The sequence below is a fragment of the Schistocerca gregaria genome, chromosome 7 (genome assembly GCF_023897955.1).
Source record: "Schistocerca gregaria isolate iqSchGreg1 chromosome 7, iqSchGreg1.2, whole genome shotgun sequence".
Classification (NCBI taxonomy): Eukaryota; Metazoa; Arthropoda; class Insecta; order Orthoptera; family Acrididae; genus Schistocerca; species Schistocerca gregaria.
In genome coordinates, this window is record NC_064926.1 from 183,735,193 (window position 1) to 183,763,010 (window position 27,818).

General features: G+C 37.6%; 1 protein-coding gene across 4 annotated transcripts in view; it reads right to left on the reverse strand.

Moving 5' to 3' along the window:
- Window positions 1-27,818, reverse strand: part of LOC126281188 (putative mediator of RNA polymerase II transcription subunit 26) — a 244,464-nt gene that overhangs the window by 198,923 nt on the left and 17,723 nt on the right. For all 4 annotated transcript variants that reach the window (XR_007551226.1, XM_049979891.1, XM_049979888.1 and 1 more), the window contains 3 exons: window positions 20,562-20,860; window positions 12,391-12,603; window positions 3,536-3,670 (listed from right to left, as the gene is read on the reverse strand). Coding sequence is in view for 3 of the 4 variants with exons in the window: in XM_049979891.1 (XP_049835848.1) it covers window positions 3,536-3,670; window positions 12,391-12,603; window positions 20,562-20,860 (647 nt within the window). In the remaining variant the exon portion in view is untranslated. The remainder of the gene's footprint in view (window positions 1-3,535; window positions 3,671-12,390; window positions 12,604-20,561; window positions 20,861-27,818) is intronic.

A 27,818-nucleotide genomic window follows, 5' to 3' on the forward strand; every position in this document is an offset into this window, starting at 1 on the left:
GAAGTCTCTGGTGTACTCTTGACTTGTTGGGTGCCTTCTGCTTGAGGTTTCTAAGCTTTTTCTAAACCATTCTTGTGTGTGGCATATGTGGAGGTGCTTTGGAGAGAGAACTTATTCTATTCGCAAACTGATCTGGTGTTAGTTCAGGATCTTTTTGGGTGGGCAGTCGACTTCCTTCCAGTTTTCTCGAGAGGCTCCATGCCTCTCTGCTTGACCTCTTAAAATCCAGACTTTCTGTTTTTTGCTCCCAGTGCTCTTTACAAGCTTTAACAAGGTGTTTTAGGAGTTCCGTAGTAGTTCCGTTGTCATTGGTGGTTAAATAGGACTGATACAGTTCTTCAGAGTCATTACTCCAGCCTGGGATATATTCCCAACAGAATCCTCTCAGCATGCAATTTTTTGCTGTTGTTAAAACTGCTCCGACAAATCTTCCATAATTTTCACTTAGTGGGAGGAGCCATCTGATCATTTTATCAAGTTCTTTGAAGAATTTAGTCCAGTCTGCTTTTCTGAAGTTCCATCTTGGTCTAGGCATTGATCTGATAATAAGAATTTGAATTCCTACATTTAGAATCACTGGCTGGTGTTGGCTTTTTGGGAAATCTCCAAAGACTGTCCTCACTTTATGTAGAGGTTGTGCCTGAGAGTTCTGTGTTACAAAACATAGGTCAGGGTTTGAGTCCTTGTTCCAGGCTGCAGATTTAAATGTTACCTTGTCCTTAAGTTAAACACTAAGCTAAGGTCGTTATGCTCAACCCAATTTGCAAGGTCCTTGTCATTTTCGTCAGTATCATTGTATTTCCAATTGCTGTGACGGCCGTAGAAGTCGCAAATATATGCACTTGGATGCAAGGAAACGGAAAGGACATGAGCAGGCTAGTTACCTGCTGGAGGCTTGTAGACATTTGTTACTGTAACATCTTTAACTTGAACCAGATATCAGATGTGTGTTTTCAATGTTACTGCGTGCATAGGTAGCGCAGCGGTAGGGCTGGTGGTATGTAGCTCCCAGGACTTCATAGCTAGCAACACGTCCTTTCAAATACAGTCTTTGCTCGTTACCTATATGAGTTTCTTGAATGACTGCACATCTACATTGTTTTCAAGTAGCACATGAGAGAGATGTTGTGATTTAGATCGACTGAGCCCTTCAACATTGTGCTGTAAAATTCGAATGTTATGGCTCAAGTGTCTGGTTTGTTGTTTCTGAGAAGAATCGTTGTGAAGTAGTTCTGCTTTCATGTTTAAGCCAGGAGACATGTAGTAGATAAGTCTGGCTGCCAGCTCTGATATTCGTTTAGCACCATCTAAGGGGATATGTGTAATTTAAGGTGTGCTGCGACATGAACGGAACCCATACGCAGTGATAGCCAGGATCAGCCGAGTAAAGTCTGAACACTTTTGATTGATTCCGAACAATACTAATTGCATGTAATGGTAGCAGATGCAGAGTGGGCACTTCTGAGTGGTTCTGAACTTGGGATGGAGCTGGACCATTGGGCATTTCAGACTGCTGGATTCTGGACTAATGGAAAGTCTACTGTACTTCATTATCACCTAAGGTAGTGCCAAAATTCCCCAATGTCATTCTAGCCACTCATTTAACTCTTGTCAAGATGTGGACAATGTACTATAAAAAGAAGTCATGACACTAATTGCATACATAAAATGATCACAGGACTCTTGTCAGTGCAGCAAACATACAGATACTGGGCTAACAAACAGTGGAATGTAATATGGTGTGAAAAGTATCTACTGTCACTAAAATTCCTCTTACACATACTGCCTGCAACCTTTTCATTACATCCACATTATCCAAGATCTGTATGTGCTTTCCAACACATTATAAGCTGATAGTTGGTGTACCACAGTGGATGCTCTATCTGAATGAAAATAATTCAGTCGTTTGTTGGAAAACAATTGAGTGATTCAGTTGTAGCTTTACATATTGGCTGGATCATTCGTTTCTTTTGAGTGAAATTAGTCTTTGGGTGCACAGAATGAAAAGAGTCAGTGCAGCCCAGCAATTCACTTCGCAGCAGAAACACTGGATCACTTTGCCACTGTTAAATTATTATTGTTGGTTGTGCTCTGACATCACTTGTCACTGTTACTGCCGTTTTGATGTGTGCTTCCTACTGAATGCCAATAAGTAGCTTTAAGTTCACTTTTTCATTCATGTTTATGAATAGGCATTACTTTAATAGGGAACTTTGTCCTAGATAAAAAAAATTACCCTCCAGATAAAACCAATGTGGTATACAGTACCTGCAAAGATGATCCCAATTACGAAACTACTTTGTTAAAGAAATGAATTAAAAAATTAAAAACATTATGAATAATGACAAATATTTTTCAGGGAAAAAAAAATCCTGACAAGTGACAGTCCAAGCTAAAAAGCAAATAATTAAGTCACCAAACAGTTTAAATTTTTTTATGTTGTATGCTTTCTGTTCATTTTACCTCAGAATTTTCCAAAATAGAACTATGGTGACGAGTGCAAACATGTGAGGGGGTGGAGAGAGAGAGAGAGAGAGAGAGAGAGAGAGAGAGAGAGAGAGAGAGAGAGAGAGAGAGATTGCTTCAGTAAATCTAAATAGGAAAGTAATTGTTCATTTACTTAAATTTATAATGTAGCACCAATTATTAACATTCCAAAAGGAACCAAAAAATATCATATTTAATGACAAAAGTACCAAAAAAAATTGTATTTAACTACATAAATTTCGAAAATATTTCATTTTTAGAAATATCCTCCTTATTCGCCTCCCCTTGACACAAGATTCAATATTGCTCTCTAAAATAAGTAATGGAATGTAAGTGAAATCACTCAAACTTGGGAACTGAGTGAAAACATTCATAGAAATGCATCAGTTGTCTCATATTAAGTGAAACCACAAACCTGGAGAGTGAGTGAAAACATACATATACCTGACTTGGCCACAGAGACTAGATTTATTCAGTTGTCTCATTCAACTTGGAAAAAAAAATAAGAGAATGAAAAACAATTGACTGACCCAACAGCTGTAAAAACCAGTCAGCTGTCCCATCATTACTATCTTACACAAAATCCCCCCTCATTTTCCACCACTACAACACTCTAACTGAAGACTACCAGTTCCAATGTGCTACCGGCTAGGATATGCTTAACATTTTAATCAGATTTGTGTTGGTGATCCATCCTGTATCTATAAGTAATCTTCATCTCCTTTTTTTGCTACTTACATATGAATTTATGATGAAGTAGCTACTGAACTCGTAGATAACATATGGCATCTTAAATACCAATTCACCTTTTGCAAAATTCATCACACATGATAATTTCTGTGTGTAATTGTCTTTTGCCTACAGACAATCATGAGCGATACTGTGACTCCTCACACAACTTTCTGTCCTGTGATGTTAGGACTGTGAAATATCTTTTGGAGTTCATGTGAAATACAATCGGCTGGTAATGATCTGTGCTTATCATCATTTTTCACATTTAATTAGACTGTACATATTGACTATGTGTAGACAATGAACCACAACTTACCTTCTTTGGCAATTTAGCACCTGTAGTAGCAATGCTGTTACGGGCCTTTGCCCTCCTCCTATTCACAAAGTCTAGAACAGGCTGCTGAGGAGAACTAGAGAGCTGTTCCAGCTTCCTCTTCCGGTTTATTGAAGCCTAAGGGCGAGCAAACAAAAATTAGGTCCTTATATACTTCTTGGCAGCTTTTCTTTAAAGATAAAATAATTAACAGAAAGGAGGAAATGAACTGTGACTTAATTCTGGCAACTGCGTAACAGAGACTTAATTTGAAAGGCACTTCACTTCATAGTATGTTACAACAACAAGAGGAAGTCGTTAGCTAAACTTCATAATCTAATATCTATTTATATTATTTTAAAATCACACAATTGATAGGGAGTATTATCTCAGGTGAAGACTTAATTGAGAAACGAATCAAATCTGACATTAACCTGAAAAAAGTTAGGTGAATGCCTCGCAACTTATGCCATGAAAGTAGAAAGAGATTTGAAACCCATCACGCTTTAATATAAGTTAAGTATTTAAATGTAGGTAAGTCTTAAATGACATATTATAATAACATGTAAACTAATTTCGTGTTCAACCTTTTACCAAAAAGTTTAGTCTCCTACAACTTCACTAAGTAATTTCACACTCAATATAAAGTCCGCAGGGGTCAATATCCTGATGTTGAACTTAACTGAGAGGGTAGTGTCTCGAATGCAAATGCACTTAGTGTACAACCCATTACACACACATGTGAGAAGTATTTACCGTTCCGATATGTTACATTATGATGCTGCAACATTTTATGATGTAGATGATATTTTTTCACTTCTGAAAAGCATGTGACTCAGGATTATGGCTACATGTATCAACAAAAGTACAGCTGTATAGAGTATCTAATGAAATTTGAGTGGATTATGGATTTCTTGATAGGAGGATGCTGCATTTTATCTGGGATGAAGGGTCATGAACAATTCTAGATGTAAAATCAGTGGTGGCTCATGGAAGTGGATATGTAAGGACAATATTAATAGCAACCTCATATTTTTTGCAAATGATGGAACTTTCAATAATGAAGGACATATCTGAAAAAGGTGCACAAATATCCATCAGATTTTGGTAAGATTTCGAAGTATTTCAAACACTGGCACTTGCTCTAAACATTCATAAATGTAATACAGTGGACATCACAAAACACAGAAACATAGTACCCCATGACTACAATATCAATGAGTCACAACCTGAATCGGTCAACTCATGCAATTACATAGATGTAACTATCTGTGGGGATACTAATTGGAATGATCACATAGGATCAGCTGTAGGCAGGCACACTTTGGTGCATTGGAAGGGTGATGGGGAAAAGTGGGAACCAGTCCAGAAAGAATACTGCTTGTGAAACATTCTTGCAACCTGTCCTAGGATACAGGCCAAGTGTGTGAGACTCATAACACACAGACTGTCAGGGTACACTGAACATATGTAACAGACAGCGTGAATGGTCAAAGGTTTGTTTGACTCCCATGTGACTGTCATATGCAAATGCTGAAAAGCCTGACTTGCAGACAGTTTGAAGATGCCAACTATACCTCAAGTACTGCTAGTAATGTAGTTTCAAGAACTAGTTTATGCAAGGAATATACTACAGCCCCTACATTATCACTGCAGTAGAGACTAAGAAGAAATTAATACATTGAACAATGGGAAATACCCTCTGTCATTATTTGCTGAGTATGTCAAACTTAGCAAAACTTTAACTACAGCTCACAGAAATTTCATGTGATATATTCCATAACTTATCAGGTGAAGCTGAAGACAATTTTACAGTCATCACTCAAACACGCTCCTTTCTTGGCTTCATTCACATAAAAATTTGATACATCTCTTCGACCCCCATCTCTCTGCCCACTTCATCCTCCCCCCTCTACCAGTCTATCTACTACTCCATATCCTCTCTGTCTCTTCACATCCTCCTCTCCCCATCTCTGTTCATCACCTACATCCTGTCTCATTGAACGTATCTCACTTCCCCCACTCTCTCTCTGTCCAAATGTTTATCCCTCACTTCACTTCCCATCTACTCCTCCTCCCCCTCTTTCTACGTATCTCCTCACCAACTCTCTCTGCCTACTCTCTTCCTCTGCCTCTCTGCCCATTTTCTCTAGCCCCCTACCCACCTCTGTCCACCGCCTTTTCCTCCCTCATTACTTCTGTCCATCTCCTCCCCCCCCCCCCCCCTTCTATTATTGTCCATCTCATCCTCCCCTAGTCTGTATCAATCTCTTCCTGCCCCCTTCTAGGACACCTCCTTCTTCCCACCACACATGCTATTCACATCTCCTCCTCCTCCTCCTCCTCCTCTCGCCCCTATCTCTGTCCCTCCTCTCCTTGTCACCTCTGCCTGTCCATTCACTTCTGACCCCCCATACCTTCCTTCTCCTCTCTCTCTGTCCACCCCTCCTGCACCACCTCCGTTATTGTCCATATCCTCCAGCTCCCTTTCCATGTCTCTCCCCTCCTATATCCCTCTCACTACTTTTCCAACGTCTATAAAACAGGCCACTACAACTGTCAAAACACAATTTTCGTGCCAAGCAGCCTATATGTCAGGGGCTTAAAAACTCCCTCACCCACCCCTGACATGTAGACCATCCTGAAAAGCAGGTCGATAAGGCAGGTCCATACTACTACAACACAACACACTTGTCATGCAGGGCAGCCTACACATCAGGAGCTGGAAAAGTTTTTTTCTTGCCTCTGACTACAGATCTGTAAGGCAGGATGATACTGTTCCCACCACGTGCCTGTTGTGTGGGGGCAGCCTAGGAGCCACAGGCTGGATAAAACACATTTTTGCCTGTATCTCCTTATAAAGCCCACTGTGTCTCTATACCAAATTTGCTTTAAAGTGATGCAGGGGTTTTGGAGGAGATCCTGGTCATACATACATACATACATACATACACTCACTCTCATATTTCAGGTAAAGAAAAATTATGCCTGAGTTACTAACTAATTCTCAACAAAATTCAGGCTCTAAATAACAACCTTTTTAACAATTGAGAAACATGAGATTTCAATCTTAGCTAAACTGAAGCTAATGTTCAAATGTTTCCCTATCATAATACTACTATGCACATCTACCAAACCGCAGTGCTACAAACAAGGTAATGTCATCAATGAAAAATTTCCGTCATTGCCCTCAAGGAAATACTTTGAAGATCCTACTCCATAGCAATTGCACAAGAAACTACCATGAAACCTTCACGATCCAATCAACACTATATAAGGACCTCATGATGTCTAATGGACCCATAAGCAGAGAACAATTTGTGAACATTAAGTGAAAGGACAAATTTAACGAAAGCTACATAGAATGCCTAACATTAGAAATGATGTTTAATAAAGTGATATTTTCATTGCTTTAATCACTAGCTGTTTCCTTAATAACATAGCTGTTAAGATAAGGTTGTAATCATTCAGTAAAGGTAAGTTATTTCTAACACTAAATCAACAGAAATGAAAGTTAAATCAATGCACATTTAACCCTAGGGTGCATGGTGGCAAAAACACACATGAATGCATATGCAGGGCCTCCAAGGCCCTGCCCTAATTTAAAATTTACTTCTTTTCATATAATTCTTTGGAGGTTAATTAGTTTCTGTCAAATTTATTGTCATATTGAAAGATTGCTAAGATAGAGTAACAGGATCTGGTGGGCCTGATTAACATTTTATTAATTTTTTAAAAAAACCGTAACAGTGAATTTTTATTAGTTACATCCATTTACATCCAACATATACAAATAATTTTATTAATTCTCTTATAAGTTGAAGTTTACATTTTATAACATTTATTACAACCAATTTCTTCAGTTAATACATAATCATTATTCACAATATTATGTATATAGGCAATATTTTGACAAAACGTTATTATTCATTGTTCACATAAAATTGCATTTTTCTTAGTTTTCAACATGTGACAGACAAGAAGCACAAAGAATGCCACTATGTTCCTTACAAATGTTGGATTTACACTTAATGCATGCCATAGCACTTTTCCTGTATTTATTATATGGACAATAATTGCATCGTCTTCTTTTTCCTGAAACAGGTAGTTGGTTCGGTAATATGACATCTTTTTGAACTCCACATCTTTGCATGGCATCAACGATTTTCTTTGGAAGATTAGGGATCTGAATACTAAGTTCCATTAGTGGTCTTACCATTTCCTCTGCTAAATCTCTTAGGAATAAACACCTTTTATCACTTCTTCCACTATGGTATGTTAGATGTTGGGCGGAAAATAAAATTTCACTGTTCATTGCTGTGACATCCATCATATTCATCCACAATGCAAATGGCCATTTTCTTGTTTGTGTCTTGCAAGTGTAATAACGAATTTTCTGGTCCGTTTGATCTACTCCACCCTTTGTAGAGTTATAGAACTTTATTATATATTACATCTGGTGTTTTTTTTTTTTTTTTTTTTTTGCGTGCGAGTTTTATCAATGTTTGTCGTGATGCATTGTGCTAATGAGAACTACAGACTTTTTCTTTTTGGGAACATAACTCACCATTGTAATGTCACCTTTAAATACCAAGAGGAATGAATCGCTCTTGAGGTAGATGGTTTCATCTCATTAGGAATTTCTGATTTATTTTGTTTGATTGTTCCCACCACTGTAATTTGCTTCTGAAGCATCTCTTATTTTTCTGAATAGGTTCATGGGGCTTCCATCCTGTGTAAACAATTCCGTCTAAAGCATATGCAGATGTAGCATCACATAACCAAAATATTTTTATGCCATACTTGGCTGGTTTAGAGGGCATATACTGGGTGAAGCTGCATCTTCCACGGAATGGGACTAGCTGTTCGTCAACTGTGAGCGAATCACTGGGAACCATTCTATTTCTACACTTGTCACGAAATAGCTCCCATACATACCAAACAGCTGCAAGTTTGTCATCTGCCGATCAAGCTTCACGAGTACGCCTGTCATCAAATCTAATCATTCTCCTTATATCCTTGAACCTATTTACTGACATGGTGGCCTTATATGTAGGATTTGCCTTTTCATCCAAGAATAATTCTGTAATAGGGACATCCCAACTCTTCTCAACACCAGAAAGCAGTAAAAGACCAAGAAAACCCTCCATTTCAGTAAGCGAAACGTTTTTACACGTTTTACCATGTAAAGCAGCCACTCTTCTGTCTTCAGTATTTGTGCAGTTGATGATTTCCTCTAGTATTTCCTTGGAGATGAAATAGTCCCAGGCATCCTTAGGTTCACAGGTTTTCAAACCACAGGCTGGACCATGTGCCTTTTTTACAATATTACGGAGAGCGTACAAAAAGTTGCAGGAGTATCTAATTTCCAAATCGTTCCACTCCGACTAAGGTATGTGTGGTCTTCTATACCTTTTTGTGGTGGTTCTTCATTTTCAGAGTCTGATGAAGTAATATAATGGGAAGGACTGTCGTCTGCCTCAATATTCACATTTGCAGGTTCATTGGCTGATTCTTCACTACTTGCATCTTCAAAAATATTTCCTTCCTGGCACGAATCATCTTCTTCAAACCACTGAGCCACAACACTTTCAAAATTAGCTGCATTTGCACGGACTGACCCTCTTACTTTGCGTGTCGAAGCTATAGCAAAAGACGTGTCTCTCGAACAGCAGCTTGTGCAGCACTAAACGAGTCATACTCGTAACAATATGGGCCTTGCAGCAACAAACAAACTACAGTAACAATGAGGCTGATAAGAGCAGCACAGGATAACAATAGCATGCAATAATAAAACATTTGATAGCAAAAAGATCAACAATACACCGACATCGCCAATATGTATTATCTTTTAGTTATACTATTACTACTACTACTACTACTACTACAGCTACCGTTGCTGTTGGCACTCCTGTTGCTGGAAATACCACTACAGTTATTGTTGAATTAATAACTGCTCCCAAACAAATGTTGAAAACAATATAGGCTAAAGAACATTTATAAATGTGTGAGGGCTTCTAAAGTCCTGCTTATGCATTCATGGTGTATGGGTAAACGTATTGAATTATACAAAAAACTTACAAAAGGTATCTCGTTCAGACTTGATAGGAGGAATGTCACAGTGTTAGTGAAAGAGTAATGGAAAGCAGTTTGAAATCAAACAAAAAATTACAATTTTTTTTTAAAAAATGAAGACATACAAGGGCCTCGGAGGCCCTGTATATGCATCCTAGGGTTAAAGGGGCACTTGACAATGGCAGTCAGCTTGGCAATTACCTATACACACTATTTCAGAAGGAAACTGAAATATGTTAAGAGGTAACGGTATGGAACATCCTGAAAGAAAAAGTTAGACAAACATAAACATACACTGTATTGTCAATATTTTCCAAGATACAACTACCTGTAAACTACCAGGTTTTGTTATGTTAGTCCCTTGAGTGTACAAACTACTGGCACAGAAACGCACAAACTGCATATGCGAAGAGTGTCTCACTGTCCTAGCTTGTCCAATTTAAAAACAGTGGTGCAATTTACTGGATAAGTTTATAATTCACCAAACTATTTACAAGTTCATTGCAGGTCAATGCAGTTTTTCGCCAACAGTCACTGTGATGAAAATGCAAGAGCTATTCCAGTAGTTCTGACCTTTTCACAAAGAAACATTCATCAACAGAATGGTGTTTGCAAGGACTTGGCCAAAGGAAAATAACCACACTCACTCACAGCCACCAATGTTGTATCACAGTGACAGGCCCAATAAGGTGTAATGAAGTAGAAAATATACAGCACAACATGTAACTGGAGAAGAGTATCTGCACAACTGGAAACCACACACACACACACACACACACACACACACACACAGACACACACACACACACACACAAAATTCTCTCAAAGTGGCAAGTGAAAATGTTGTGCACAGTAAATTTCACCATCATTTTTAATTAATGTACAGTATGGTATCAATTATAATTTTTTTTTGTATAATTATTGTAGACAATAGTCTTATAGGAGTCTGGTATCTACAATATCTGCAAACTCCATATTACTGAAGTATCTTTAGCAACAAGGGTCTGAATCTACATGTAACACAACGGAGACCACATACATGGCGGGGAAAGTAAAAACAGCCTGGATGACTGGATATGATTAAACATGAATGTATGCATATAACAATACAATGTGTACACCTGCCACATGAGGCATACAGCTGGCCGAATCATATTTACACAATCTTCAAGCCTGACAGAGTTGTCAGCAGAGTGTGTGATTATTTTGTATGGCTAGCCTTTGAGCCTAAGGTGTATCGCAACACTCCCCATTGTCTTCAAGAACTGCAACATAACATTTTGGATGAGATTGCAGCAATTCCAGCGTCCAGCTTCGATCTGCCATGAGCAACTTGCTGGCCAGGACCCAAAATGCCAAGAGATGAATAGTGGTCATTTTCAACACCTATCATAGTCAGGTTAGTACTGTATTTCCTTCTCTCTGTTGTGTTTCTTTGTACCGCGGAACTCTGTTCTCCGGGACCCCTTTTACTTTCCCCACCCTATATATTTCAGAAGAACAGCGGTACAGCTCTTTATTTAAACCTATCTAGCACCTAACTGAAGTACTTACTTCAGAGTTCTTGCATGAGCACTAACACCACCCTAATTTTCTGCACTAGATTATTGTTTCTGGGTTTGGCTTAAGACTGAAATATAATGGTGAAAAGTACAAACATCGTGAGAATTTCTTGTTCATATTTTTAATCCTTGTGTATATAATAAACAAGATGAATACACCAGCTCCAATTAGCAATCAAAAACAAGCTGGAAGCATAATTAAAGAAACCAGTACCTGTATGTTAGAAGTATTGACCCTGGATGTTGAGACACTTGTCCCACTGTGACACAAGATGATGAATGGCTGTCTCGTAAAACTTCCGGGGCTGCAATGTTAACCAGTTCCGCACATACAGATGGACATCATCGTCCAAGGTGAATCGTTTGCCCCTATGCTGGCATTTGTCTTTGACCAAAATGGCCCCCTTCTGATTCACTTCCTGCAGCACAAGACAACAGTGAATGCCCAGCATTACTCACAAACGTTGACCACCCTTTGTCAAGCGATCAAATCAAAACGAACAGGCAATCTTACACGTGGGGTCATTCTGCTTCATGACAATGCAAAGCCTCATACAGCCAATACAGTCACGGCACTACTGCAGAAATTCAAATGGGAGCTTCTCGGCCACCCTCCATACAGTCTGGACCTCTCTTCCTGTGATTACGCCATTTTTGGTCCCCTTAAAAAGACTCTGATGGGCAAACAATTCACCTCGGACGACGACATCCAGCTGTCTAAGCGAAACTGGTTAACATCGCAGCCCCTGGAATTTTGAGAAGCCATTCGCCGCCTTGTGTCACAGTGGGACTTGTGTCTGAACAGCCAGAGTCAATACTTCTAACATACAGGTACTTTCTGTAATTATGCCTCCTGCTCGTTTCTTTTTGAACGTCCCTTATACACAAGCTGCCAAGGAAAATTGAGTTGATAGTAGCATTACTATGCACTGCTAAAGTGAGTCTTTAATAAAACAAGTATTGACCTGTTATTTTGCTTTCACTTTTAGTATTTCTAACTCCCACAGTGGGAAACAGTTGTGTACAAAAACAGCTCAGATGTAAAGACATGTCTGTTTTGTTTTCTACTTCAAATGTTCCATGCCATTATATTTTCCCCCTGACTGGCCCTGTGTTAACACTACTGTGTGTGGGTGGAAATCTACTAATGGTATTTCAGTTACTTAGTGTGATATATTTCTACACTGATCACTATCAAATCCAGGTGCTCAAAGCTCTTACCTGAGAGTAGCGACGGGCACAACGCTTCACAGACTCTGTGTTGAGTGGCTGGCGGTGGTATTGCATCCAGTTCTCAACGAGGAAGTTGGCTGGCGATGGATCAGTGCAAACAGGCCCTTGAGTTGCCAGAACCAGCTGGCTTTCGAGAGCTACTTTTTCCTCCCTCGACCATTCACCATCCGCCAGTAAACTGTTCAGGTCTGTTACGAGGCTCTGCAAACAGCCAATGTTCACACAATATTTGGACATATGAAAAGTAGGTGCCTAAGCATAAATTGCACAAAACTGCATGTTTACGAATTTCCACAACTACTATCCTTAATACGACACTCTAAAGAATCTATAATATTCACAGCTGTGTTAGAATACTCAGTTTATCTTACAGGTCTTAGGAAATAAACAGAATGGTATTTCTTTCTTTCTTCCTTTCTTTTCAACCATATGAAATACTTTTAAACTGGGCATAAGAGCATTGCTATTTATAAGTAAATATTGTTGCACTGAACAAAAATAGCATTCACAAATCAGATACATATGACAAGTTGAGCAAATTACATTTAACAGAGTCACACAAGTGTTAGCAAATGGTATATGCAGCAAGTGCCACATTGTGGTTAAGCTCCTGCAACTACTTGTGACATGGCTGGTGCATAGTATGCATACGTTGCTCCATCAACCCCCCCCCCCCCCCCCCCATCCTCCTCTCTGTCTCGATCCCCAGCATCAGACAAGCACATGTCTGTTCCTCAGTTTTATTAAATACTACATTTTTTGACACAGCAAATCTTTGCAGAGATTTTATGTTTTGCTACACAACTCTGTTGAGGCAGGAACGCTTTTCGATACAGTAAAATCACATTTTCACTTGACTGCATTTTACCTTTTCATACTTTTTACATTCGTTTTTGCTGGTCCCAACAGCAGACCTATTCTCTCAATGCAATGCTTTCCTGCCACAAAGTTGGGGTGATCATGTAACATAGCCTTAGCGCGGTAAGCAAGATTTCACTGTCATCGTGTTGGGTCACGACCATCTGTATTATAGGTTTGCAGTGTTTGGAAAGGTGGGAAAGTATTCTGAGTCACTTCCTTAAAGATAACAATAATCAAACAATAGTGATTCTAGTAGCAGCCTTCCTTCCACTCATTGCATTGTATTACAACAGTTTTAATTTAATTTCACAATCATTCATAGAAATAAACACCGCTTTTAAAGACTACTGTTTCTCTAATGGACTTTCACAAATCGTTGTTACTTCTATGAGAAACATGCTTATCTGTACTATACATGCAGTCTTAAATTTGTGCAACCGGATATCAGACGTAAATATTCCTGCTTCAGATACTCTGTAACATGATGACAATTTCTGCCCTCTTTCTCACCCCCAAGAAATCCCTGAGCTTTGTAACCTCCTTGTCAGCAAAAAGCTGTACATTTTAGTGCCTACTGTTCTCTGATTATGAAGACTGCCAACTTCACTGTTTTAACCAATACTGTGTTACAAGTTTTACTGACCATAATTTTATAATTATAATCAATAGCAAGTCTCTCATTATAATGTGGTTTCACAAAAGACTTTTGCTTCCATGTTTTATTTACACCACATGACATGATCGGAATGTTAAGAGAAACCCACACGCAATTGTGTGTGTCAGCACTCAGCCACTGCTTTTGTGATTATCCTGAAAGCAGTGGTCAAATGCTAACACACACAAATGCATGTTCCCTTCTTCTTTCTGATCATCTCCAATGGTGAAAATAAAACACAGAAGCAAAAGTCTTTCACGAAACCGCATTAAAAAGATATTCATTAACATATTTCATTTGTAAGTAACAATAATTCATGAAAGCCCATTATACAGATGGCTGTCTTCAAAAGTGGTGTTTATTTGTATAAATTACTGAATTTAAATTAAAGATGCTGTAACAGAACACAATGAGCAGAACAAAGGTTGCTACTAGAGTCATTACCATCAGGTTGTTTAAGTTGCTGCAAATGTCAACAGAAGACAGTCAACAGCAGATGTTCTGAATCACGCCAGCACTGTCACAAAAAGAACTAGGGAAGCAGTCTTCTTGTCATTAAAAAATATAAAAATGATTACTGTATATTTAATTAAAGACTCTGAAACAAAATGCACCATACAATTAAACATCACTAACAGTAGTTAGTAAAACAGTGTATATGTGGACAACAAAAAAAAATTCATGGTTAAAAACACACTTTTTCTTGGGTGAAAATACCCTATACTCCATATGAAAGTACACATTTTCCATTTTAATTGACAACATATTTTCCCTCAGAGCTGTAAAATTAATCAATTCCTTGAATGGCGAAGGTTTTATACAACACCACATAACTTTCAGACACTTCAGGAAACAAAACCAGCAACACACAAGGCATTTTTGAAACGTCTTTGATTTGCCATAACATTTACAATACATATTCTCATATTACGGAAGTATAAACACAAATCCCACCAAAAATCGCACTAAAATCGAGATTCTGATGCGCTTCTGTCAGCCAATTATAGTTCATAACACGTAATCCTGCCAGCCACTAACAGCAGAAACTCAGAGTATAGGACATGTGATGTAGTCAACCAATAGCAACATCATTAAGTAGTGTGAATACACATATAGTAAAAGTTAATGGTTTAACTTAATAAACATACAGCATACAGTATAACTACAAGAAAAGCTAAGCTTTCACGTCACAGCTTAAATCTTAGTGGCTGAATATTTCTGACAAGCACAATTATAATTTTCACTGCCGTGCACCAAACATGTCATGAGTCACCTGTCTGGATACAACTATGGTCTGCCCAGCACTTTGACTTTTCCATAGAAATGTCAATTACGAGTGAAACTGCTCAAGAACTTACTTTCCTCCCTCTCTCTCTCTCTCTCTCTCTCTCTCTCTCTCTCTCTCTCAGAATAATTACAATTCTTCCCACTGTTGTTGCATAATTTTTAATCTATGAAAGAACTACAATAAATATGAAAAACTAACCTTGAAACTTGGTCTTTCTTAGTGTGTGTTACCCTTTAAGATATAAAGCCAGTCCAAAAAACTCCAGAACATTTGTAATTTTGCACCAATGGTTATTTGGAGCGAAATGCAACTAGCATACCTGTAAACTCCTTTGTTTAATGTGTAACAGCTGGAAGTTTCACTGTTGTATGTCTGCTAGCTATTGTTCAGTGAGGTAGTGAGTAGAAAGTTGTATTGCACAGTTCATGAAGTTCGAAATGTCAGAGTCAGAAGTGCAATGCATCTGCATTAATTTTTCGTGAAACTCAAGGAAACCTTTACAGACACAGACAAAAGATGCAGGAACCCTACAGTGATGAGTGGTTAAGCATTAATTGGTGTTATGAATGGTTAACACGGTTTAAAAATGTCCAGACAGAAGTTATAGATGACTCTCATTCAGGATGCCCTTCAGCGTCTACCAATGATGCTCAGGTCAAAGATGTTAATGAAATTGTGCGTGCAATTGAAAACTGACTATCAGAGAATTGCAGAAGAATGTAACATTTCAGTGGATTACGTCATAAAATCCTGACGCAGCATCTTGGAATGCATTGTATTGCTGCCAAGTTCGTCCCACACTCAAGACAAGACCAGACAGACATTCGTCTCACAAACTGTGAATGGCTTTTGGCTGCGCAAATGAGAAAGAGATGCTCCTTAGAGAATTATAACTGGTGATGAGATGTGGGTCTATAGTTATAATGTTGAAACCAAGGTTCAGTCTCCACAATGGATTTGGAAAGGTTCTCCAAGTTCAAAAAACCCTTATCAGGTCAGGTCAAATGTCAAAGGCATTCTAATAATTTTCTTTGACTTTGAAGGATTAGTTCATAATGAATTTGTGGCACAGGGACAAACTGTTAATCGATGGTACTATTGGGACGTGTTGCGATGCCTGTGTGAAAGTGTGAGAAGGAAACGGCCTGAAATGTGCTGAGACAATTCATGGCTCCCACATCACAATAACGCACCTGCTCATTCATCCCTGTTGGTCTGTGACTATTGCACAAAAAATAAAACCACTGTGTTGTCTCATCCTCCGTACTCTCCAGACCTGACACCTGTAAACTTTTTTTTAATTTCCAAAGTTGAAAATCCATCAAAAGGACGAAGATTTACGACGACACGCAAGATAAAAGAAAATTTGCGGACAGCGCTCTGCGTGATCCAACAAAAGGTGTACCGAGACTGCTTCTGGAAGTGGAAATAGCATTGGGAGTAGAGTATTATTTGCGGAGGAGAGAGTTTCAAAAGAGGCTATGCAATAGAAGGTAAGCATGGAAAAATTTTATGGATGAAGTTCCTGAATTTGAATAGGCCACGTACATCAGACGCAAACGTGCCAGTAAAATTTTAAATAATGGCATACATAGCTGGTCTTCTGTGAGTGAAATTTTTCTACGTGGTTGCTCCTCAGTGTTAAGTTTTGAATGACAGTTCAATGCTTTGTGATTTAAGAACATCATTGCACATTCTCATACATAACATAGTTCATCTTGTGTAGAAGGAATTTATTTTAAAAGTAATACTTCTCAAATCGCCATTCACAATATTTTCCTGAGGTGTGTTAAAAATGCAAAAAGTAGTGGTGTCGTGGTCATCAAAATAAGGCCCACGAGAAAGACACATTGAAAGCATTTTGTTGTTAGAAAGTATTGCACAGTGTTTGACACATTTTGCTGTCGGCAAACACCAGTGTGTGCATTGTGTTTTGTTGTTGCAAATGGTGCACTTTTTTGCAATTTAAGTTTTATTTTGTTGTTTCTCTCTTGTTTATATTTTATTGCTCTAGCATCATTCTGCGGTAGCGTGCTAAATCAAAATTCTTTACAATAGTAATCAGTTCTTAGAGACAAAATTACAAAAACTTAACTGCAAACAAAAACAATGAAAAATTCCCAGAATTCTAAAAAAATTCCTGGATGGAAAAGTTCCTGTGTTTTTCCCAGCTGTCCCGGGGTGTATACACCCTGTAAAATTTAATATTCTACCTTTTCCATATGCTGACTACTTCTTTGAACGCAACAATGGAGCCGTAATTCTATGATTCCAAAAAAAGCACACCAGCACAAATGTAAAAGTCAGGTTGTGTAGTAACTTGATCATTGCCTATGAGTGAAGATTAGAAAAGATAGGAATTGTAGTTCTGTGGAAGGAAAAAATGAATATTCTACAACACGTAGACTTGCATTTCGATTGCAAGTTCAATTAGAGAAGGACCTAGGACTTTCTGCTTCCACTATGAACATGACAGAGAGAAATCAGCCCAACAATGACGCCAATGCAAGACAGTGCGGTTCCATGGCAAAATGTGTAAATACATTCAATCATCAGCATGTGCTCATTTGGATAAACTCATTGCAGAATGATTTGTTAGCACAAGAGCACTAGAGACTCTACTTGAGTGCAACATACTGAGACAAAAGGCACTTAATTTCGCTGCAAAGATGGGGATCACCAACCTCACAGCATCAAATGGTTGGACTGATTGATTTAAAACTCGTCATAACATTATTTGCAGCCATCTGTGTGATGAAAGTTAAGTGTTGGTAGTGGAACTGTGGGCCAATGGAAAAAAGAACAGCAAAATATCTTTAAAGGTTATGGCACAAAAATTATTTTCAACATTTTGATATAAAAAATATTTTTAATGTTCATGAAACTGATCTTTTTTATACAATATAACCAAGTTAGACCATGATTTAAAAGTAAGAAATACCACGATGGAAAACTGAGTAAGCAGAGGATAGCCATTTTACCTACGCTCGATGCTAATGGGTCTGAAAAATTACCTCTTTTTGTGATGCGTAAACTTAAAAACCAAAAGTATTAGTTAGAAAAATGTATGTCCAGAAGACTGTCCTTATGCACAATAATGGCATGGACCCAAAATCTACAACCATATCACTTTTGGATGCCATGCATTATATAACCACAGCATAGATGGCTGAAACTCCTTTAACTACTTGTAACTTTTTCGTGATAGCAGGATTTAAGTTCAGAGGAAACACTGAAAGACTATTTGTCTCAGGTTATATTTCAAGAGTATGCCGGTGTTGATTCTGTCATCAGTTCAGAGGTTTCAACAATAGATAGCATAATTGCCAACACTTTGAAGAAGGGAAGAGAGAGGTGATGATGATGATGACCAAGAACGATTTGTGCCAAGCAGTAATGCATCAGGTGGAGATAATGGATTTGATGCTTTGTATATGGTAGAGAGGCAAGAGAAGCTAGCTAATTGCTGTTAAAAAGAACAAAACCAATTAATTAATTCATTTTTTTAAATAGGCTAAATTTAAATTGTTTTAATTTCATATTTTGAACAATATAAAGAGACTGACAGAGTAATTTATTCATTTTCACTTGATATGTTTCCTATGATTTCCTCTACTTTACACTTTCCTGCATTTTACACTTTTTTGGGTCAGTCCACTGAACAGTGTAAAAAGAGGGTTTAACTGTTCTTCACACTTTCCTTTATTTTACACTGTTTAGAGTCAATCCACTAAAGAGTGTATAAAGGGGGTTTAACTGTAATATACTTTTCATGTTGTATGTAGTTGTTCTTGCTCTAATTTCTAATCATACTGCACTGCTTTGACTTACAATACTACATGTATCTCTTCTAAACTGATGTGAACATAATGATTATGGATTGAAACTGGTTTAGCAATTCATGTAAAAAAATTGTGGTGAAAAAGTAGTGCAATTACTACAATTTCAAGAATCTGGATTACTGTGTCTTCACAGTAAAAATTTCACATTCCATTATGATATATCTGTTTAACTGATAAAATTCTCGGCTATAAAGATTCCAAAAGAGGAGGATTTGAAATTTCTGGGGAGAATGCACCATTCATAATGATTTAACTAGAGATAAAATAACTGTGTATGAGTGTGCAGTGTTTGCAGGGAGGTGGGCGAAATGGACAACCACACACTATTTTCTATTCACAATTTAACATTACTGCATATAGTCATCTGAGACACAGTCATCAAAAAAGAAGAAGAAGAAGAAGATAAAGAAGGCTAAAGATTGGGAAATCAAACCATGTTCTGATTAGTGGGAGACTGACATACAGCCAAAGCTAGCATATCTACAAGATTTATGAACATAAGTTCTAGTAACTGGCAAAGGGGCTGTATATTGAAAGACAGACATAGAGGCAGATGGGGAGAAAGAAGGCAGCACGGAAGGCTTGGCATACATGTGAGGTCAATGTCAACGTATGTGAAAAACTAGTTCAGTTGGACAAGACCGGAAAAGACCCAGTCATGACTTCGTTGAAAGAGCTATCCTGGCACTGGGCTCAAGTGATTTAAGGCACCTATGGATGATCTTAATCATAATAAATGGAAGCAAATGTTGATCCAAAGTTCATGAACAATTTAACAGATTTTTCTCACAGTTTTGAACATTTAAGGAATGATGGAATGTATCTTGTAATGTATGTAAATATTCTACACTCCACAATGAGAAAAATGATAAATGTTTATTGTTGCATTATTGTTACTACCACAGATCTAGATATGGAAAGACCAAGCAGAATATATGTTATGGGTGCCCAGATGGGCACCCAGAAACAATTGGTCTGCCAATGACAACTGTAAAACTTCTGAAATCAAGACCACTGTACATTATTTTCCCTAATGAGCAGCAGAATGGTTTTAATTGAGGTTGCAAATTCATGTGTTTACATGTTTCTTCCTGTAACTGTATCAACTGTGGACTGTCAATCTTTTAAGGAGTTTAATAGGTGGTTTCTGCCATTTACAGAATAAATACAAAAATAAACTAACAGTAGCAATCATAATCAAACTTTAAATAAAGATTGATGAATAAAATAGCACAACATGCAGGATCACTCGAGGAATGCTTGTTCCCATACAAATACACACAATACGCACACATTTTCTTAAACTTTAGGACCATTAATAGCAAAAAAGGTATTTCATCATGATGAGATTAGTTATGAAGTGGAAACCCAAATACTCTGGAAAATATATACAGCCTTTCACTTCATCCCACAAGCCATAGGGTTAACCAAGTCTGGAAGAAAACAATTAAGGGAACTATAGCTGTATGCTGGATACATGTGATGTTTCTCAAGCTGCTCGTTATGCTCTTACCTGATTCGAAGGGCGAAGCAGCACATGATGAGTGTTGCACACAAAATTTGGCCCAGGCACTGCATGCCGGTAATCTCGAATTTCAGCAATAATACATCCATTATAAAAGAGATCAGAGTGAGTGGTTTCAAGCAAATCCACCAGATGCACAGGTAGTTCCTCATTGTCAATGAAAGTAAGCAGCTCATCAGCGTGGTACGGCCATCGTGAAGTCTCCACAACACTCTCTGTGGCAGGAGGCATGTTGTTTGCACTGCTTGGCCCTGCACTTGTACTTGGACTGCTGCTTGTTGCAGTTGCTACAACATAAATAATGACTTACCATAAAAAATGCAGCACAAAGTCTACTGAGCAAATAATAATGTACTATGGGAAAAGTATAAATGTAACAAGAATTTATTTTACTCAGACCACTCATTACTCAAACATAGTGAAGTACTGAAACAGAATTTATTATGTTTGACAGAAATATTTTTTTTCTGAAATTGACTGCCACACGTGAGTGAGCTATCTTTCTACTATCCTTAAACTATGGAAGTATGTTATCTTTCAAAAGTACATATAACAGATGGCTGACCTCTGACTAACAGGATCTCTGTTACAAATAACAATTATAAATAAAATGACATAATTATGTATAAACCAACAAATGTATCAATACATAATTGATATTTTGAAATTTCAGCTCCCTACAGAGAGAAACTTCAAACATATCACTTAAGTTTGTTGGCTTGTGCCACTTTCGTTCCCTGTCAACCAGCTGTAACTTGGTGGGGTCACAAAATGATACACATCCTTGTTCTAAAATGTAGAGAACGGAAGGCTGCAGTTTAACATCACATTAATATTGTGACATCACAGACAGACAGTTGCACAGGTAGGGCAAGGACAGTAGATTTACCAGCTTACATTTTCTCGACGAAGCCATCCTAGAATTTGCTTGAAACGATGTGCCGAGACCACACAAATCTTAATCAGAATGAACTGACTTGAATATGTTATTTGATCTAATCGTTGGGAGACACATCAACCTAATTTTATGTACACTAACGTGAAGTTTTAAATGTCCACAACAACACTTAGTACAAGGACAATGTGACATACCATGCATCATACTAGAACACATGGATAACTTACACATCAAATGTCACAAGTCAAGGACTGGAATTTAGAATGACATAGATTCTCACTACAGCTCTTCTTTCTTCAGAAAAATCAGCAGTAACTGATAAACAAATCCACAATTCCTACAAGAAATGCATAAGGTGCTTGTGAAATGTAACACAAACTTTTTAACAAAATCATGTCTGCAGAAAGAATGATCTGTTACTGCAAAATAAAGGTTAATTAGACACTGAGCACTTGCACAGATGGAGAAGGGTAGAGGAACAAATCCACTGTGGGCTTACCAAGGTAATTAATCTAGAATTTGCATTAGGTAACTTGAGAAATTACTGTAAAACTAAATCAGGATGCCTGGAGGGAAGATAACTTTGAATTGGGCTTGTGCTCTAAGATAGTCTACTGTTTTTAGTCACTTGCTCACAAGTCTAACCAAAATTAAAATGTATCAAAAGTGTTTGTATATACAATATGAGGAGCTACACAAGGAAACAAACCTTAAGTTCGCAACACCACAAAAGAAATGTGTAAAAGCCAACCTGAAATGAGCCTGTTCACCTTTGAATTCTGAATTAAGAACAGAATTAAAGCACATATCTTTTATTACCTATGATCACTTTTTCATCATGCTGTAAAACATTTTGGATGCCCTAAGGATGACAATCCTACATACTTGACACTCTACAAGAATGGTATAAATTTTGTTTTCACGCTCCTAAAAGCTATAGCAACTGCTTCACAACTAATTTTAATAGTCTCAACAACTGCCCTCTGTGAGACCAGGGTCAGAAACAATGACAGGTTTCGTCTTAAAATATCAGCAAATTTTACATTTATCAGTATAGACATCATACCAAACAGATACAAGATTTTACTCATAATCAAATATTTTAAATGAAAGCGGTTTCTTTTAAAGATCAATCAAAACATAAAACTGCTCACATGTCACATTTGGAGAACACGTTTTAATTTTCGTAGCACTTCTTACAACTTGTCCCCTTTTATTGCTATTGTAATAAACAACTGAACATGTTTTGTTTTGTTTGTTTCTCCTATATCTGTAAACTGTGTTACACTTCCACATGTGTATTTGATTCATTTTGCAACTGCATATACCATGATGCCATCCGAGTCTTACACATTGAACTAACTGATAAAAAAAAAGCCTTTTCTTCTTGTTAGGTGTATGTGTCTACATGTATTACATGACATGTTTTGAACCCACTTAGCAATAACACTTCATGTCTAGTAATCACTGGGTGACAAGTTTTACGTGATGTAAATAAAATGGAATACCACGTACAATATCAAGAATTGCAAATTTCAAAGGTGTCGAAAACATATAACCTTAAGTATCACGGAGCTTGGGATACTGTCACAGGCCAAAGAACTATACCCATGCATAACGACAATATGAACACTGCAGTAGTACAGGCATATGATTATCAGCAGGTCTATTGAGGAGAAGCCACTGCTACACACTAGAAATTGTGAATCTTAAGCTATCATGTTGACCAAACTACTTTATGAACAGAAAAACAAGCATACATTACCCTATCCTAAGCAGCAATGGTAAAATGAAAAATTGTCAAGTGCTAGTGTGTGTGTGTGTGTGTGTGTGTGTGTGTGTGTGTGTGTGTGTGTGTGTTTTGTTCTGGAAATAGAGAATCTCAATGATCCCCTGGTACCAATATTGATACTGGCAATGGCAAGATATTTGTCCAGGGAATTCCAAGAGTTATCAAGGTCTCTACAGTATTTCCTCAGACTAGCCCGGACATACAAAAAGAAGCTGGCAGGGGACTCTAGTTTATGTCTGTAGAGAGAGAAGAGTTAATAAAACATTTTTTATTTACTTAAAAAACATGACTACAACTTACATTTTATATTTGCATGCAGTTACGTTCACCTATTATGTTTTTGACAGATGGTGCTACGTATGTTCAAATGGCAAAAGACATTTTCCATGTGATATAATTACAATAGCAGATTTGTGAGTATCACGATATATGAAATAAATGACCAAATATTTTGATTGCCTTGACTTTGAAGCTTAAATTTTTTACACCACTCAGGGACTGTAGTGATTAATACATGACATAAATTTCAACTTGACACGTCACCCTGTTCCTAAGAAAAAGGGGTCTTAAAAGACAAATAAAAAAAGACAAAAATTATTTTTTCAGGTGATATAACTAAAAATTAACAATTTTAGATTTTTTTTCCTTTACTTGTGCTTTACTTGTGCCTTGCTCCTTGCCAAATATCGTAATTGTAGGTAAACAGGAAGTACTGTGTAAGTTTTGATGAGTGAGTTTTTGAGTATCAAAATATGTGATTTAAATGGCCATATCTTCCGATTGCATTGGCTTAGAAGCTCTCAATTTTTATGCTGTCAGGGGACCATAGACCTTAGTATGTGAGATAAATGTGAAATTGATTTGTGATACTGTTCCAGAGAAAAGTGTCTTAACAGACAGACGAACACGCACAGATAAAAAGCAAAGAAAAAAATATTTTTTCATGTTACAGGTCTACAAATAACTAATTTTCGTGTTTCTGTCCTTTACTTGTGCTGTGAAACATTGCTTCTTGCATGATTCTAGGTCAACGGGAAGCACCATATAGGTTATGTATGGTGAGTGAGTTTTCAAGCATTAATGGATGTGTCTTTATCTGTAGTGACTTACAAGCTTATAACTTTTTACACCTCCAAGGAACCACAGACCATAATATGGGACATAATTTGAAAATGACAGTCTACCCATCCTGAGAAAAAGGATTATTAAACAGACAGACAAACAGACAGACTGCGGAGCAATCCTATGAGTGTTCCGTTTTTACAGACAGGTACAGAACCATATTGCAAGTGACATGGCTACATATATTTCACAGTTAGAAAACTTGGCGCACCGCTTGAGGAATCAAGGAGAAAACATTGTTAATGACTTACCAATGAGCGCCAACCATTTTCTGGCAGTGAGGGAATCAACACATACTGATCAACAAACACTATAGAATTTGAGCTCAATATTGTTCAAGGAAGAAAAATTTCTAAATCCCCAGAAATATATAAAGAGGGAAGTGTTTCTGGCAGGTAAACAACAATAACCCTCATCCTGAAGATAAAAATTCGAGGAAACCAGCTAAATGTTTTAAATGTAATAAACCTGGCCATAGGGCAAACGAATACATAAGTGTTTGCCCCAAATTTAATAAAGTCTGGTCATTAAGCAAAAGACTGCAGAAACCCTATGTCAAAGGATGAAGGTCAGAATCAGTGTAAATCGAGAGGGGATGCCCTGATAAGAATATTCTCTTGTCAGTAGCAGGCAAGCATGTAGATGAGTATGTGTGGTTTTTAGATTCTGGTGCTACTGATCACAAATGTAATCTAACTGAAGTTTAGAAGTTGCAGTCCACTTGAGACTGAAGTCTCCATTAGTAATGGTGATGGTAGCTTCATTCAGAAAATGTTGCATAGGGAGTTTGTGAAGAAAAGTTGTGTAGCATGAAGTTTAAGATTTCATTGAGTGAAAACGACATTATTCATACAAATATGGCTACTAAGATAAGATTTAAAACCTGGCACAAAAGACCTGGACACCAAAACTTTCCCCAGTTCTGAAGAATCAACAAAAAAATTTAGACAGATAAAAACTTATGTGAGAATAAATAGGGGGAAAAATTAACAAGTTCTCTTTCTAAAAAATGATTCAAAGTCAGCAAAAACAGATGAGTTGATTCACAGTGATTAAAAAAAAATATGTGGTCCAAATTGGTGGTTCTTGGTAATTTCTTTAGTTAAAAGTGACTATTTCCACTGCCAAAATAAGTAATTTTAAAAAACAAGTATGAAGTGGCCACACACCTTGAATATTTCATAAAAACCAGTTATATGCATGTTGAGCATGGAATGATCAGAATTGACAATGGACTACAATTGATTAATCAAGAGGCACACTAAATAAGACAGAACCATGGGATAATGCATCAAAACTCAGTAGCCTACAGTCCCCAATAGAATAGTGCAGCTGAACAAGGACAGAACTTTGGTGGAGACAGAAAGGACAATGCTTTACACAAGCAGGCAGGCTGCCAATATGATTATAGGCTGAAGCCACAAACAAGGTAGCTTATATTTTGAATAGAACTTGTGAAGAAGTGGTGATGGAAAAACATCTCACAAGTTATGGATTGGATTGGACTGGACTATGATGTATCCAGACTCAGGATATTTGGAGAGATGGTTTACACACACACTCCAAATGTGAGATGGGAAGAATGGGATTCCAAAGCTGAAAAAGGTCTCTTAGCTGGATATGATACAGACGTAAAAGGATATTGTATCTGGTTTCCTCATAAAGTTCAAATACAATACAGTGTGATGTTTTGATGGGCAAATTATATGTGGGTTGTCAATCTGAGAAAACTGTCAAGAAAGATGATGAAAAAATCCTAATATCTAAGACCATTGAGGATGAAAAGCCCACTCAAGAGGAGACCCTGAATCAGACAGAAGATGAGGCAATGAAATCACCTGAGGACAAACTTTATTCTGAAATCAATGTTACAAAACAGACATCAATGAAGTCTCCGCAGAATCAGTGACTCAAATAGGAAGAAGCTTACAACATAGAGCAAAAATCGGGAAGAAACCATTACTCTAATCTCTGCGTGTCTGACGCATCAACCTGTCTCACAATAAGATGCAATAGATAGTGACAAATGAGAAAAATGGAAGCAGGTCGTGCAAGAAGTAATACATGTACTTATTCTTGATGAAATTTGCATCCCGACTGAAACCCCAGAAAACAAAGAAATACTCAACAACAGGTGGATATGCAAAGTGAAGAAAGAAACAAATAGAACTGAGGATAGATTTAAAGCTCGACTCGTTGCTAGCGGATATTGACAGAGGTGTGGAACAGACCACAATGAAATCTACAATCCAGTGGTACGATTTGACTGCAAAAGAAAAGTTTATCTATCACAGCATCCAAGGCATTCAACATCAGTCAGTCTAATGTTAAAACTGTATTGTTGCATGGTGAAATTGATACCGAGCAAAGGGCTTTGAGGATGGTACCGAAAGGGTACACAAGCTGAAGAATAGTATTTATTGAGTCAAACAAGCATCTAGATTATGGAGTCGATTATTCACCAGTGAGCTAAACACATTTGGCCTAATAGAAACAAGGCAGAGTCATGCATTTTTGTAAATGAAAAGGGTAGACTCTTGGCCATCCTAGCTATTCATACTGATGATGGTCTGGTTGTATCAGAGTCTAGAGAAGTAATTAATATACTGTTCAATAATTTGGAGCAGGAATCTGCTATAACTAAGGGCAGCACTAGTCATTATCTAGGTTTGCAAACAAAGCAGTTTCAAGGTGGCTCTACCTTCTTCAATCAAGAGACATATGAGAGGGTGTGCTGAAACAGTACAACACAGAGAACAGCAATGATGTGGCACTACTTGCTGATCATGCACAAGTGTACTCTGAGCTGTGTCTCAATGATCTATACCATCTATCTACTGGAAGCTAGCTCTATCAACCGGTGGCAACTAGACCTGAAATCACTTTTGCAATACGCAATGCTAGTCATCACCTCAAAAAATCAGAAAAGATGCACTTGAATGCTGTGAAGAAAATCTTAAAAACACCAAAGGAAGCAATCTCTTCTGGCTTATATTATCCAAGAAGTGAGGATACTCGTTTGCCTGTTTTAAGTGACTCAGGCTAAGCAGGAGATGGCCTCACTCAAAAATGAACCATAGGTTTTGTTCTCAAACTTGATGAGGCCACAACAGCATGGAGACAGAAAGTGTAGCCTTGCCAACAACAGAAGCAGAATATCTAGCTTCCAGTCAAACTGTAAAATAAATCATCTGGATCCAGCAAACTTTGCAAAACATTATGAGGCTAGAAGAAATAAGTAACAGCTTGGATACTGATCGTCAAAGTGCCATCCCTTTAATCAAGAATACTTATCAGCACGAGTTAACAAAATTCACAGATGTGAAGTATCATTTGTATGAGAAAAATTCAACTTGGGTATCTTCACCTGGAACACGTCAGCTCTGCAGATCAGCAAGCAGATATTCTCACCACGCTTCTCACTATATGCAGC